The 15,587-nt window shown below is 38.0% G+C and overlaps 1 protein-coding gene across 1 annotated transcript in view; it reads left to right on the top strand.

Annotated features, from left to right (window-relative positions):
* The window catches only part of LOC121415863 (transmembrane GTPase fzo-like), a 47,923-nt gene extending 32,643 nt beyond the window's left edge, over positions 1-15,280 (top strand). Inside the window, exons 11-17 of the mRNA XM_041609241.1 lie at positions 1,080-1,206; positions 8,833-8,934; positions 9,699-9,789; positions 10,068-10,262; positions 11,920-12,106; positions 13,381-13,518; positions 14,047-15,280. Coding sequence (XP_041465175.1) covers positions 1,080-1,206; positions 8,833-8,934; positions 9,699-9,789; positions 10,068-10,262; positions 11,920-12,106; positions 13,381-13,518; positions 14,047-14,116 — 910 coding nt within the window. The 3' untranslated portion in view covers positions 14,117-15,280. The remainder of the gene's footprint in view (positions 1-1,079; positions 1,207-8,832; positions 8,935-9,698; positions 9,790-10,067; positions 10,263-11,919; positions 12,107-13,380; positions 13,519-14,046) is intronic.
* Positions 15,281-15,587: the final 307 nt, after the last annotated feature.

Here is a 15,587-nt window from a genome sequence, read left to right as displayed (position 1 = left end):
ACTTTGTGAAATCTTGAAATCTACGCTGAAAAATGTTCAGACTGAAGATCACCAACACAGATAACCGCACGTGGGACAATCTATAATTATTTTTTGATTTTGATTTGATTTGATTTGATTTTTTATATTGATTTTTTTATATTTTTTTATATTTTTTTATATTTGATTTTTATATATTTTTTATTTTTTATATTGTTACCAAAACCAGCATTCACCTTTAGGTTTGAATTAACTGATGAACAGAAACAACAAAGTTATAGCAATGTACATATAGATAAGTAATTTCGAAATAGTAGAGGGTGCTATCCATAACAGATGATTACTTATGCGCAATGATCCCATTTAAAAAATCCCTGAAAATATGAGATTTTAATTACACGAAAAAATAACGTTACGGCAATCTATTTAAAGATAAACATTTCAAAACAGAGGGCACTATTTCTAAAAGTACTTGACTATAATGGACACTGATGAGTGAAGCACTATTGAATTTTGACGAATTATACCATAATCAAACTTGATAGAAATACGAGACCGAAATGAATGAAAACAAGGAAGTTATGGCTATTTTACTATTTTCTGACTTTGAAATTCAATAGATATGAAGTTTTGAAGGAAGACTATTTTAAATTTGAATTTAGGGCATGAAGATGGCCTTTTGAACGGCAAGTCATATTTTCATAAAATAAATCAACTCTTAAAAAATCTAAGCAATTTGTTAGACGTTTGAAGCATGCAAGATAAGGGAGATATGATAGGATTAAAAATGGTATGCAAATGGACGTGAAATTTACAAAATGGCGCCTGGATCGACATGCATGAGTGAATTTTGAAAACTGAATGTCAGGTGCACAACAAAGGGTGCGGGAGACCATGTCTGCCAGATTTTGGTAAATTTTGATGAGGGACGTGGCCTGGGCAGGGAGAACAAACTCTTTAGTGTTAAAAAAAATGAATGGGATTTTGGCAGAATAAAAAGAAGATTGTGGAATATGAAAAATGAACAAGAACAAGGCATTGGCACCATTGGGTGACAATGCAAAATAGCAATGGAAATATAACAATTTTGTATTTCGTAGAATCGAATTGCAAGATGAGATTGGATCCATTGAGCAAACCACTACAAGATTGCACGTTCAGAAGGAAAAGTTCTTGGAAAGTAAGAGAGAGCACAGGGAGAGGATCATCTCCGAAGTTGATGATGAGGTACGCTAATAAGATTTACATAATTTTGCAGAAATTTCCAACTAGTGAGTTTTCGAAATGTCAACGCGGATCACTTGCGAATAATTCCTTGTGCAAAAATTGAGACGCTGTGATAGCGATCTGACAGATATTTTCACTGAAAAATGTAACCTGCCTGACCAGATGCACACCATATGAATTTGTGACCCCGATTTCCTTCAACTAATTTGAAGCTTTTAATCAGCCCGGGTCAGCTGCGCGCACACACAGAACCGACTAAGCGTACAATTGTCGCTCAGCTGTGCGGTTGAATCTGATTGGATCACGCTAGGGTCGCGACAGTTCTATTTAGAGCAAGGGTGACACGGAGGTGGGCATGGTGGGAGGGACACATACGGCGATTTATTGAGAGTGTTTATTTTTAGCAGGCATTGTTTCTTGCATGTCATTTTCTTGTCAAGGAATGTGAGATGCAATTCATTAGCTGTCTCATCGCTCTCTGCCTACGTGATTATTTACTGAAGATAAGTACAAATGTCGCCTCTCTTCTTCATCTTTTTCTCATTCAATCTCATTGATACCCGGTGTCGGGTTTCTCTTCCCCTCCCTCGTGGAGAAATGAAATGCACAAATGTAGCAAAATTCCCCAAATCAGACGGAGGCTCCAATTGGACAGGTTTAATCTTTTGACGCGGGTTTTTTCAACCAATGAGAATCATTTATATATCAAAATGTTCAGAATGACTTGATGAATCTTTTTCCGGTGGTAAAAAATAACCCACTCCCGGCAAGAAACCGCCAGATCTAGCCGGAAGCGTTCAGTCAAAAAGTTTATTACCACAGAAATTTTGACCAAATTGATGGAAAATGAACAATAAATGACGGTGCGATGACACAACAAAAAAACGTGATTTTACATCACCATCACGAAGAAGAGTTAAAGTTTTTAATGCTTTTTCCGGTGGTGAACTAAGCCAATCGGATCAAAATATGTGGTTGAAAAAAGGGGGGAAATGGCACATTTTTGCGGCTTTTCACGGCGGCGCGCGGTGTGTTTGAAGAGGTTGACGCCTAAGTGTATGGGTAAAATCCATAAAAGGCTATGGCAGTGTCATGGCTCCGTGAAAAAACAGCAAATCAACGTGCTCTCAGCATGCTCAGTGAGGTAAACAATGCTTTGGCACTTTCATTGAAGTTTGCTTGTAATTGCTGGCTTGACTGAATTCGCGTAGCTGTTCATAATTCCCGACCTTTCGTTTGAGGACGCGTACGCTTATTTAGAACGGTAGTTCATTTTGGGAGAGACTTTTGGGCCGGTCGTCATGGTCGTAAAACTCCGTCCTGTAATGCAAATTGTGTGACATGGGATTTTTTTTTCGTTTCGCATCTGGAACGGAAACATTCAATTTGCGTTTCGTGTGCAAAATTCTGGTTGCTACTATGGTAACAGCGATATATCTGATTTAGGACGACTTTCCAAATCCAAATTTGCTTCCTCCCAGAGCGTGAGAGGCCGCCCGGGGGACCCACTTCCATTGAATGGTGGATACCAGGCGCGACCATACGTAAAAAGGGAAAGAGTGGGTATACGTATAGGCCTATGTAGCGTTATGAGGGTGTGAGAAACAATAATTAAAATACTGAAAAGGGATATGTTTCCACTACTTGTAGGGTGTCACAACTCGTTGAGAGATGCATTTTCATAATCTGGAAAAGACCTTCCCTTGTTTAGGGTACTTTTCGAAACCCCATGGTCGCGCCTGGTACCCACTCATCAATGGAAGTGTACCCCCCCCCCCCGGCAAACCCCCCATTTCCGCGGAAAAGTAAAACATACTGCCCATTACATCGTGTGCTAGAGGCATATCGTTTATGTAGGAGAGGCAGGCAAAAGAAAAAAACTCCGCAAATTTAGACGGTTTATGGCCTGTTGCATGATGTGTACATGTCAACACATGGGAAATGATTCGGCCTGAGAGGTGATCTGAATCATGGAATCAATTGCCAGTGATCCACAAATAATGCGCATTAAATGCAATATCGATTCGATGGACTGTAATGATCTATATCTAAACCTTTATTCGGTAAGTTTTTACGTACTCAATATGTACTCGATTTGTTTGAAAAACCACTTTCTTATCCATGTCATAATCTACATTTCGCATGTCTCCAGCCAGCTGGAGTCATAGCCATGCATGATACAGGTACAGTCCCGCCGCGAACTTCGGCAGGCAAATGACATGGCATGGCATGCTGGTATCGTATGAAAGAGCTTTGCACACGAAAAGCAAGATCTATAGGGCCTGTAACACAAAGCTTGGCAATGATTGTAAAACAGTTTTCTACTTTTGATTGTATTGACTGTAATGTATAATCAATCTAGAAATTCGAGTCTATGATTAATCGTCAACTTTTGAGTTACCCGACTCTAATCTCGCGTTGTAGAGCTTTGCGAAAGTTGCCTATTATTCAAGCACCATGGACGCAATTTCCCGTGGTACCCTAAATGCTGAAAGCCCCGTACGTAGCAAGGCGATAACTATAGTCCAGTCATTTTAAATTTTCACTTGGAACAAATTGCAACAGAATTTATTCCAATGCAGAACGTTTTTTTGAGGTCCATAGAAGACCATACTAAAAGTCCCAGAAAATCCGAATAGGGGAAAGTGTTCTAATTTGCATAAACATAGTGGTTAATTTTGGTCATATTCGCTCATTAAGTTTACGTAGCAGACGACGCCAGTGTATACTATGTACTCAGACCCGATTACAAATCATATCAATTCCGGCCTCGATATACTACAAACATTGACTTCCTCAAACTATCGCTGTATCATAAATATCAGTAAGCAAAGATTTATACCACAAGAACATTGTTACTATTAACATTAAATACATAAATTCGATTCTGTTTGGACTGTATTAATTGTTTATCATGAAAGGGTCTAGGCACGGAAACTATCATATGCTAGTCACGTGACATTGTACACCAAAATAATGACATTTTCTGCTTGCTCGATCTCAAAGTTCAAGAGAAAAATAAGATGTATAGCTATTAGACCTGCCACATCCTATTATACTACTATTTAACTGTATACCAAAGTAGCACTTTTTCCGTATTTTACCAATATATGGGAAAAATCTGTCAATTTGGAGCCCCAGAAGAGGGAAGGGGTCGATGCGCCATATTTTGCCAATTTTATTACATGTATGTCAATTTGGAGTCCCTGAAGAGGGAAGTGTCGATGCGCTGATAGACTAAACCTACTCATCTTTAAGTTTCAAATAATAAAAGTGACTTAACCATATAGCACAAATGCCTTTTGCCCGAATGGGGGGGGGGGTCAAAAACTGCATTTTTGAGACTTCGGGAACCCCTAAGGGAGGTAGGCTTTGCTGAGCCAGCACTTCTTTATTGTAGTTGATAGAGGAAAATCAACTTTTTTATCTCCAAGTGGTTACTCCAAGTGGTTACGAAACAAGAAAGAAGTTTGATATAGAGCAGAAACAACGTTTTGCCTTAATAGGGGCTCCAAATTGGCAGATTTTCCCCATAAATTATAAATAAAATAAGGAGGGGAAAATAGGCAAAAAGGGTGGGGAGACTTAGGGAACCCCTGAGGGGGTAGGCTTTGCTGAGCCAGAACTTCTCTATATGTAGCTGATATAAAGGATTTTTTTAATCTCCAAGTGGTTACGAAACAATGAAAGTGGTTTGCTATATATACATATATATATATATATATATATATATATATAACATTTTTGCATCAATGAGGGCTCCGAATTTATAGATTTTTCCATAAATGGGCAAAATATGGAAAAGGGATTGTTGACTTCGGAAAACCCCTGAGGGTTTGCTGTGCCAGCACTTCTTTGTATGTAGCTGATGGAGGAAAATCTAATTTTGTTATCTCCAAGTGGTTCCAAAGAATAAAAGTAGTCTACTGCACAGGGGGAAACGCATTTTACCTCATTGGGGCTCCAAAATTTTACAAGAAATGGGTAAAATACGCTTAAGGGGTGGGGTGATTTCAGCAGCTCCTTAAAGGATGTACGCTTTGATGTGCCAGCACTTATTTATACGTAGCACATAGACAAAAGGATACTCTTTTGTTTCCAAGTGGTTTTAAACAATAAAAGTGGCTTACACTGTAGCAGAAACATCTTTTTGCCTCAATGAGGGCTCCGGATTTATAGAATTTTTCATAAATTGGCAAAATATGGAAAAGGGGTGATTGACTTTAGCGAACCCCGTAGGGGATAGACTTTGCTGTGCCAGCACTTCTTTAAATTTAGCTGACAGAAGAAAATCTCTTTTTCATCCCCAAGTGCTTACAAAACAATTAAATCGGTTTACTGCGAAGGGGAAACGCCTATTGCCTCAATGGAGCTAAAAATTGTGCGAATTTTCCAAGAAATGAGCAAAATACAAAGAGGGGTTGGTGACTTAAGAAGACCCCTGAAAGGGTAGGCTTTGATGTGCCATCACTTCTTTATATGTAATTCAAAGAGAAAAGCCTGCTCTTTTGCCTCCAAGTGATTTCTAGACAATAAAAGTTTTTTTCTTTGTAGCAAAACACCGCGTTGTCACATTGGGGGCTCCAAAAAGCACGATATTTTTAATAGTTGAGCTACGGATAAGGGGGTAACTTTGACAAGCTATTGCGGGACTATGCTGTACTATCTTCAAAGGCATCCAAGCGATCGCGTTGTTGTCGATATAAAAGAGTGACTGGACACGGAGGTTGGTTTTTGGTGTCACTTTATCGCAATATGGCATAATACATTCGGATGTATTTGCCCTTAATCTAAGCAAGTTAAGACATTAATACTGATATGAAGCATATCAATTTTTTCGTTGATATATCCCCGTTCTTGTCGAATGCTGATATTTTACATTAGTTGTTGATGCTAATGTTAAAACAGAAATATTTCAATGCACATGCAATTTTTTGACCGAAAATACGAAAATTTTGGCATAATTTCTCACATTTTTCGAAAAATATGAACCGGACAGTCCCGGAAACGATTGCAACCGATTTATGATATCTTAATCATAGTGAATTGCGTATTTCATTTCAAGATTTTTCCATTATCCGTACAAAAAATATTAAGGATAAGGCATATCAATTAATTTTGGCAGCCATCTTGGATTTATGCAAATTAGATGCCTTTCCCCTATTCGGAAAGTTTGGGACTTTTAGTATGTTGTACTAGGGACCTTACAGAAATGCATTGTGATAAAAAAATTCTGTTGCAATTTGTTCCAAGTTTGGTCAAAATTTGGGCTAAAATGACTGGGCTACTAGCCGTTATTTAAAAACCGACATCACACCATCGTCAATCATAGAAATAATAATGATTCGAAAATTAAACGCGTTCGTAGGATATACCTTTCGAGGGCAATGAGAAACTTCCATTTACACATGAGAGCGGTGTTGCATCAGTCGGTACGCGTCTGCCCGTCCAACCAAAGATCGTGGGTTCGAGTCCACCCCGGGCGCGCGTTTCCGTTTTACACCCTGGCGAAGGCATTTTCCGGAAAAGTAGCCAAAAAGCGACTAGTGAAGAGTCTACACACGTCGCTGGTTGCATGCATGCAGCGTGCGACACAGGCGAGTCCACCACCGCATGCAATTTGCACAGTTATTCTGATCAGAGCACAGAGTTCCTCGGCACTTCATGTACAGAGAGAGCGGCAGTCAGGAGTGAAATCAATATACATCTCTATGAGTGAAATCCGAACATGCTTTTGCAGTCGCGTTGTTTATGATAGTTTTTTTTTTCTAAAAATAAATTAAAATAAATAGAATGACAGACAAAATCAAAATAGACAGATACTTATAATGGAAAGACAAATTGAAATTCGATGGATTGATACACTTAGAAGCTGCCGAAAGATAGATACTAGACTGATAAATAGATAGAGACAAGATAGACAGATATATAGAAATAGAGAGAGGGAGAGAGTTGGATAGATAGATAGAAAGAGAGAGAAAGAGGGAGAGATGGAGATAGAGAATTTGAGAGACAGATACATAGATGTTAGATAGATAGAAAGATAAAGAATGAGAGAGACAGGCCAGAGAGAAATTAGCAGATAGATACATAGATAGATATATAGATAGAGAGAAATATAGAAAGACAGACAGATGGATAGATAGAGGATTTGAGAGATAGATAGATGAGAGATAGATGTTAGATAGATAAAGAGGGAGAGAGACAAATAATATCAACAAATTAACAGATAGATAGATACTCTAGTTAAAAAAATAAATAGATATAGATAGAGAGAATGAGAGAAAGACAGACAGATGGATAGAGAGATAGAGAGATAAATAGATGTTAGATAGATAAAGAATGAGAGAAACAGAGAAGAAATCAAACCGATATTGTAGTTTCATATAGATAGATAAATAAGATAGAAGGAAGACAGACAGATGGCTAGAGAAAGAGAGAGTTGGAGAATTTGAGAGATAGATAGATGTCAGATAGATCAAGAATGAGAGAGAAGAGCGACAGATTAACAGATAGATACTGTAGTTACATAGGTAGGTAGAGAGAGAGAAATAGAGAAAGACAGACAGATGGATGGATAGATAGAGATAGAGAATTTGAGATAGATAGATGTTAGATAAAGAATGAGAGAGACAGAAGTTTATTAGATAGATACTGCAGTTACATATAGATAGATAGAGATAGAATTTGAGAGATAGATATATAGAAAGATAGAGAGAAAGACAGACATCAGCAAATCGGCAAGGCAAATGATCAAGGCATACATTCGTATTGAACCTGGAAAGTATATAAGCTCAGCTGCATTTGCAAGTATATGTTCTGCGGATAACTTCGGTGAGGACTTTGGATCGCGCGCCCAGCTGATAAACAAACGAAGACGTAGACTCTTCACTAGTCGCTTTTTTGCTACTTTTCCGGATAATGCCTTCGCCAGGGTGTAAAACGGAAACGCGCACCCCGGGCGGATGACTGAAGCCAGTGCGTTGTTTGTAAACGTCTCTTCCATGTTTCATAGATGTAGGCTATGTTACAATGGAAAACACTCCGTCCCTCGGATAGGACGTTAAATGGATGCCCCGTGTAAATGAGAGTCACCACCTTTGCACGTTAAGAACCCACTCCACTATTCGTATAACAGTAGGGGGAAACCCCGGTGTAGTGGTTCACCTGCATTCCCCCAATCAGTTACATTGGGAGGAGAGACCTGTGGGTCATAGTGATTCAGTTCGCTTTTCGCCTCCCAGGCACAGGTGACGCCAAAACAAATAATAATAATAATAGTATAAATAATACTTGATGGTTTTATGATTTCCGTGTTGAATCTGCAACACACTTTGGATAGATTTACATACGTGAAAGTCGATGAAGCGCACCGAATATCACGTCTCACATGACTTGTGACGGCCTTGTATAAGGCGCGTATGGAAATTTTTCAAAGGGTTAGACTGAAAAACTCCGGCGAGGGAGCGAAGCGATCGAGGGGATGTCCTGTACCTCAATTGATCAAGGGGGAGGGGTGGTGGGGAGGAAAGCAATGGAATCTCCTATCATGATTTTCTTTTATTTTTAGTGTAGGCCTAACGGCAAAATTGAACACATTATGATTTTTATATCACTCTCTATTAGGTAATGGAATGCTTGGATGATGTCAATAATCGGATGGAAAAGAAACTTGGTAGCGAAAGAAACAAGAAGGCTCTAGACTCTTATCTCCATGAGCACGGGGAGGTATAATATTTGTATATTCCATTCCACGTTTAGATCTTTATTTTTGTTCGAGAGGAATTGGAGCAAAACAATTAGGCCTACAATCATTTGACATACATAAGGTTACATAAGGTTCAATTCTGGAAGCAAGATCTTATGCTCCTCTATGTCGAGGTCCTGGTGACATACAGTGACGTCAAATCATGTTTTATGACTGTCAGGCCTGTATCTTTATCAAACCAAGAGGAAGTAAACACATTATATTTTCTCGAGGGCACTGATAAAGACACGAGTCCCTTTTGTACATTGTTTATATATTTTTTGGAATATTTTGTTTTTGCTGACTGTTTTATCTTTGGCAATGCACTTTATTTTTTGAAAAAAAAATTATTAGAAAAAAAATCAAAATAAATCCACATTTAACATGTTTAAGCGTCTACCTACAATAAGTAGGTCAAATATGTCGGGGGGGGGGGTTATTGATTAATTTGTTGTATTACATCATTAATAATTTTATCATTAGATACTTTCTGCATATAGTTGAAATTTAGTGGTGGTGATTTTTTTCTACCTGACTGCTAAGAAAGCAAGAAAGCAAGCAACCAGAGGACCGACGGCTTAAGGTCCTCTCCGAAGGACCTGGTACTGAGGATTAATGCCTTACCAAAGGGCACTAGCGCACCAAGTGGGAATCGAACCCGGGTCACCGGAATACGAATCCCCCACTCTACCGATTGAGCTATCTCGAAAATAAAACAAATAATATATAATAAAACCCTTTCCAGGCTATTATTCAGGACTGGTACAAAAGGATTACCAAGAGAACTAATCGCGCAACAAGAGATGCCTGTGAAGATTACTCCATAAATCTCTTAGGTAAGAAACCTTATAATGTTATTTTTTCAATAAACTAATTGGAAAAATACAAAAGCTTGTTTTAGCTTGCTCATGCTTTGTATCCCATAATATAAAATGAGTTTTGACATGTTAGCATACTTTTCAAAAGAATGCATGACTGTTCACGCATTGCACCGTATAAGCCTGCAAATGTACTAGGTTCTTTCCGAAGTTTATTGATTGAAGTGTATAATCAATTCAGCACACGTACAAATAGAATTTTCTTTGCTATGATCACTCCTTTCTCTTGTAAACAGACGAGTACAGAAAATGCTTCCGGGAGTTTCCTCATGATCATCCAAGAGCCTACGTCAAAGCTCTCCACGAAGAAATCTTCCAGAAAGTCGGCAACGAGAAAATAGACGAAACCGCCGTTGATTTCCTCCTGAAAGGCATCACTGATAGAGGAATAATTGGTTTGCTTGGAACATCAAGAAAACACCATCAAACAGGTAAGAATTAAAAATACGCGAGTAAACCAAGAGGTAAGAAATCAAGATTCCTCTGAAGTATTAGATGATCTTTTCACGTTTTCAATCAGAAAAAAGAGAAACCTTTAAACTGAAGGAATATCAAATGCGAATGATTTAGTTCATGGGCGCTCTATTCTTTACCACATATTGGGAAGTGTCTCAATGGACATTGGCTTGGAGGTTGTCTTTTATAATTGAAGGAGTGAAAAATAGGTGCTCAACATGAGTTTGAAAGAAATTGCGATTCATTTTCCTACATCAGAACAGAGTACATACATTTTCACCGAGCAGATTATATTGAAATAATTATAATGGGCTACTTTGACTGCCCAGTCAATGCATCTTCCGTTTCATTTCATTTCCCACAAACTGCATCGAGGGGCAAGTGTCTTTGTAGAAATTTTCAATCATTTCTAGTACATGATTTTAACTGACTAATATGTTAAGAGGATCTGAGGATGTTTGTTTGCGGATGAAATGCATCTTTGATTGTAATTTAATTATAATTTTTGATATAGCACAAATGACAATATTAGAAAGTTTTCGCGACAGCAACGCAGGCGCTTTAATTCATAGCGCTATTGTCATGATTGTCAAATGCCCTTCCTGACAACGAAGTCTTTGTCGATGGTGAGTGAATCGAAACAACAGTTTCGTCCGCGCCTCTGGACAAACGAAATATTTGCAAAGAGAGCGTTTCATGAAACGACTTGTGGGTCGTTTTATTCGACAAGTCCCATTTTATTCGACAATTACCATAGGAACAATGCCTCTACGTCAATCAACATCAGGGAAAGTTGTTATATCTGACACCTTGTATGATGAAAATGTTGATGAACTCTCCCCTGAATCGTCGGACTAAACTGCTGTTCCTATTCATCGACCCTCGACAATGACCTCATTGTGATTTGACTTGCATTTCAAAGAGGTGGTCCAGGCTGGAGATATTTATATCTCAATAAATAAAGCAAATTCACAAAGCGAAACCCTGAAAATTTGATTCATAATTGGATAACAAATAACGAAGTTATTGATTTTTAAAATTTGCATTATTCCGGTAAAACAGTTCTAGGCATGTCTTCGTGAATATTCATTAGGTGATGATGTCATATCCCCACTTGTTCTTTTTCATTTTAATTTTATGAAATTAGGTTTCTTCTATAATTTTTTCTACCAAGAAATAAAACAATTGGATTGACAACTGATTAATTTTGGGTAAGAGCATTAGTAATATTACCGCAACTTATTTAATCATAATGGAGACATTTCATTTACACATGTATGAAAAATGAAACAATTATGATTTCATGAAATAACATAAGAAAAAGGAAAGTGGGGATATGGCATCACCAGCCCACTAAATGAATATTCATGATGATGTGCATATAACTGTTTTCACAAAATATTGATGAACTTTAAATTCAATAACTTCGTTATTTGTTATCCGATTTTGATGAAATTTCTAGCATTTTGCTCTGTGAATTGTACTCTATTTTCAAATAAATATTTTCAGCCAAGACCATCCCATTAAATGGATTTGAAGGATTCGTTCTGCGTCGCTGAGCGAAAATACCTATTGTGTTTATTGCTACAACGTATCTTACTCTTTCAATGGACCATGCTCTTTCTATCCTAGCTAACGTTCAGGAACAAAGTGTTTTCAGAGAAAGGCAGCGAATGGCTGCGGGTGCCGGCGTCAGGTTTCTTCGGGTACGAAAATGGCTGTGGGGAGCATTCGAGGACAAACTAATGAAGAAATTTGAGAAAGAGGGCAGTTCTTGTCTTGTTGGCATCAAAGAGTCCTGCAGAAGAGCCATCGAAGAGTAAGTGTATACTGCAATGACTAGTGGTGTATGCATGGTTGATAAACGGCAGCATGAAGCACGATACAAAACGCAGTTACAAATCACACCTCAGTAGCGGGTGCATCCCGGCTACTGCCACATCGGTTGAGGTTTGGTTAAGTCCCTTGTATGTCGTGGACACCCGGTAGCATCTTCGACAATGTCTCAACTAGAGTATTTTTTTTCAATTATAGCTACTCTAAGAAGACATAATTTAAGTCGTAATAAGGAGTCGCGGTTTGTTAGCAATTATTTGCAATTGGAGAAGACACCCATACCTCGAAGAAACCTGTCGCTGCCTTTAGATTATCTCCATTAAAATTGAAGATGTTTGTTTCCTTGCAACTTTACGTAGATATAGATATAATAAAGAAGATTGACGGCTCAGTGACTGCCTAAGTAGATTAGTAGATTGGTGAGGCGTTACAATTTTAAACATTCCACCCCCCCCCCCCAATTTTTTTCTTTATCTTACTTTTTCCCTCATTTGGAACCTGTTAAAGCTCATAAAAAGCAGAAAAGGGTTCGAAACAGTCATTTTGAATCTTTTCTTGATTTTACAATAAACCCTTTTAAACAGTTAAAACTATATTGTTCTTAATACGACTTATTGGGTTCTTAATAGCGTAAGCTCTTCACTAGAACATTTTTCGAAAGAACCCTAAAAGATTTCAAATACGAGACAAATACATTTTCTGATCAGCCTTATTTTTTAAGACTTTTGGTAAGTTTTTCATTACAAATTTTTTGTCTACAACCATCATCACAAATGAAAATTCATAAGAACATCCTCGAAAACTTCAAGTCCGGGCTTCAAGTAAAAAGCTTTAATAAAGTGGTTCCTTTGTAGAAATGTTCTGCAGTGAGGTCCGTTTTAACTGGTCATTTTATGTTTAATCTAGCAAGTTTTTCAAATGCAAATAACAAATTGATAAAGTTATTAACCTAGACTTTTAGTTCTTGACATTATTACTTGGACGTCTACGTAATTTTAGTTTACATCAATGAACGTAGAGGGCAGCAACACACGGCAGTGGTGCAGCCCTCTTCGTTCGTTGGTTTACATAATGAAAGAAAGGAAATATAACCATTCACCTCTCATATTATTTAGTGCAACATTGGCTTTTGAAGGGGGTCAAAGTTTTAAGTTCAAAGAACGTCACAGAAGCTGGAGTAGAAAGTAACAACATTTTTATTTAAAAGAACAATATTGTTAACTTTAAAATAATAGGGCCTAACATTCTGATTAACAGGTTCTGCGACACAACTGAGGCTTACTACAATAACCAGGTCGAGAACGGTTTGGAGTTGCAGTTCCGGTCAGAGTTGCAAGACAGAAGATCTAAGATCGATAGCCTTTCCAATTTGACTCATACTCTAAATACTTACAGGTAAAGTACATGCAAGCCCTGCCGTGTTTGCTATTTCCAAGGGGGTAAATTGCCAAAGTAGGCAGGAAGTTGATTTACATTAATTTGTAAGATCGTCATTTGTGACTTTTCACATTAATTACGGGGAAACTGTCTACAACGCAACGATTCTTTTGAAAATTTAATTAAAATCACAATGGAGAGCTGAGAGGCTTTTGCCGAAAGTTGGTGGACTAGACTGGGGCAGAAGATCATCCGAAGATTTGCACCGAACGAAAAAAAAGCGTGTCGTTGTCCAGAGTCAAGAGATTCCGCTTCTGTCCCTTTTCACCAACTTTCGACAAAGGCCTCTTAGGTTTCCATTGTGAGTTCACTTACATTTTCAAAGGAATTGGTGCTTTGTAGAGTTTCCCGCGTAGAAAATGAGAAAAGTCCGGATACAACGTTATATTGTAGCAGAGTAGCCACTTCTTTTACCGATTTCTCACAGCCTGATATATTTGCATAATATATAACTTGATTATGATCTTTCTTTTTATTCATGTATAGGCAAAGGGCGAATGAAATAGGATGGCAGATTCTCGTCTCACCACCGAGCTATCCGAATTATCATACCTAAGTACTACGATAATGCCAGGATCTCCGATACGCAAGATATGGCGAAGAATCTCGATTAGTTGGTCACGGCAAGAGACTGAACCCCTGGCTTTCACGGAAATAAAAACAATATTTACCTGTGCATGAATTTTTTACAATTCTCACCGAAATATAGATTCCCACTCCTAGCCCCCTAAAAATGAACGTTTGTACCTGGAATGCACTTTCTCCAATATCACACTGTAAACCACTGTCGTGCTTGGGGGGGGGGGGGTGGTAGTTTGAGTTCCAACCGGAAGAGAGGGGGCAGTCAAATGTATTGATGTACACTGCCTTACTAGATTATTTCCAAACACCCCCTCAACGAGTTTTTCTCTGTGTGCAAAATAACCCCTAGATGTTTTATTCGCGGACTTCATGTACACATTTTGGCCCCTAAACAAATTATCGCCAGAATATGACCCCTAAACAAGTTTTGACTACTTAATTGCTAAACAATAATTAAGCTTAAATAAACAAAATTATATCCATGGGTAAAGCAGCTAGGGTGAAACATTGGGAAGAACCCGAACACTTCAACGAGGAGGAAAAGGCCTCGGGAGAAAAAGATTGGGAAAAAACATTCCCTGAATACGTTTGACCCCGTTATTGACCATTGACCAGTCTTTCAAAACCACCCCTTTAAATAAAAATCGGTGTTTTTGATACCATTAACGAGTAAACGGCAATATATTTGAGTCCCCGGGGGTGGGAGGGGGAGATCCGACATTGGTTAATGGCGGATCCCAGGTAGGGACAAATCCGGCCGTGTTCCTAATAAATCAATGAAAATAAATAACATATCATATTGTTAACGATATCATAATTTAAATGCGGAAGACCATCGAGAGTGATTATAGGCTGGATAATGATGGCGGCCTTGTAAAAGGGAGGCGTACATAATTATGTTTCTAGTACATTGATCAAGTGGGTGCAATGCAGATGCAGGTGCTGTAGGGAGTAGTTGAGGTTTTAAAGGGATGGTCCGGGCTGAAAATATTCCGTTTTCTTATGTTATTACATAAAATCATATTTTTTTTCATTTTTTCATACTTGTGAGAATAACATGTCTCCCTTTAATGAAATAAGTTGCAGTAATAACTATCTAATGCACTAAATCAGTTTTCATTCCAATTTTCTAATTCTTGGAGGAAAATCTTTGAATAAACCTAATTTCATATGATAAAATGCAAAATAACAAGTGGGGATGTGACATCATCAGCCCACCTAATGAATATTTATGACGACTGTTTTTCCACAAAATATTGCTAAACTTTAAAATTCAATAACTTTGTTATTTGTTATCCGATTTTAATGAAATTTTCGGCATTTTGCTCCGTGAATTCTAATCTTTTTAATCTTTAAAAAAAATTCAGCCCGGGCCATCCCTTTGATTTGAAGAGTGAGATGCATAAAATGTGAGCATTGGAATCGGTATAGGAGTGCCTTATTAT

This window comes from Lytechinus variegatus, chromosome 1 (assembly GCF_018143015.1).
Source record: "Lytechinus variegatus isolate NC3 chromosome 1, Lvar_3.0, whole genome shotgun sequence".
Lineage (NCBI taxonomy): Eukaryota > Metazoa > Echinodermata > Echinoidea > Temnopleuroida > Toxopneustidae > Lytechinus > Lytechinus variegatus.
The sequence above is the reverse complement of the archived record's forward strand: the minus strand, read 5'-3'. Positions and strand labels throughout refer to the sequence as shown.